Source organism: Nanorana parkeri, unplaced genomic scaffold, assembly GCF_000935625.1.
Source record: "Nanorana parkeri isolate BGI_ZX_2015 unplaced genomic scaffold, ASM93562v1 scaffold2980, whole genome shotgun sequence".
In the NCBI taxonomy this organism is placed as follows: Eukaryota; Metazoa; Chordata; class Amphibia; order Anura; family Dicroglossidae; genus Nanorana; species Nanorana parkeri.
Window position 1 is genome coordinate 1,462 of NW_017309248.1, and position 568 is coordinate 2,029.

At 43.8% G+C, this 568-nt stretch overlaps 1 protein-coding gene across 1 annotated transcript in view; it reads left to right on the forward strand.

Moving 5' to 3' along the window:
• The first annotated feature begins 446 nt into the window (after positions 1-446).
• Positions 447-568, forward strand: part of LOC108802611 (tetratricopeptide repeat protein 39A-like) — a 23,844-nt gene continuing 23,722 nt past the window's right edge. The window contains exon 1 of the mRNA XM_018574466.1: positions 447-544. Within this exon, the coding sequence (XP_018429968.1) occupies positions 480-544 (65 nt within the window). The 5' untranslated portion in view covers positions 447-479. The remainder of the gene's footprint in view (positions 545-568) is intronic.

The window sequence follows — 568 nt, forward strand, 5'->3', positions numbered from 1 at the left end:
TTTGGGGGTAATAAGACACTCAGGAGCCGGGTTACTGTAATAATATGTTACAGGGGTAATAAGACACTCAGGAGCCGGGTTACTGTAATAAGATGTTACAGGGGTAATAAGACACTCAGGAGCCGGGTTACTGTAATATGATGTTTTTGGGGGTAATAAGACACTCAGGAGCCGGGTTACTGTAATAATATGTTACAGGGGTAATAAGACACTCAGGAGCCGGGTTACTGTAATAAGATGTTACAGGGGTAATAAGACACTCAGGAGCCGGGTTACTGTAATATGATGTTACAGGTGTAATAAGACACTCAGGAGCCGGGTTACTGTAATAAGATGTTACATTGGTCCTTGGATTGGGAAATGTTCTCCCCTGTGTATAGTTTTGGGGAGTTCCTCTTTCTTTGTCTTCTATAATAAGGATTCTGGTGAATGGTTCTTTTAGGTCCCGTGTGGATCTGTTCCGGGATCTCAGTGACTGTATGGATGCATTGAACCTGTTTCTGAACAATCGGTTTAGTGAGAGTCTGGACCTCCTGCGGCCAAGGTGAGAGGCGATTGGTGTATTGTA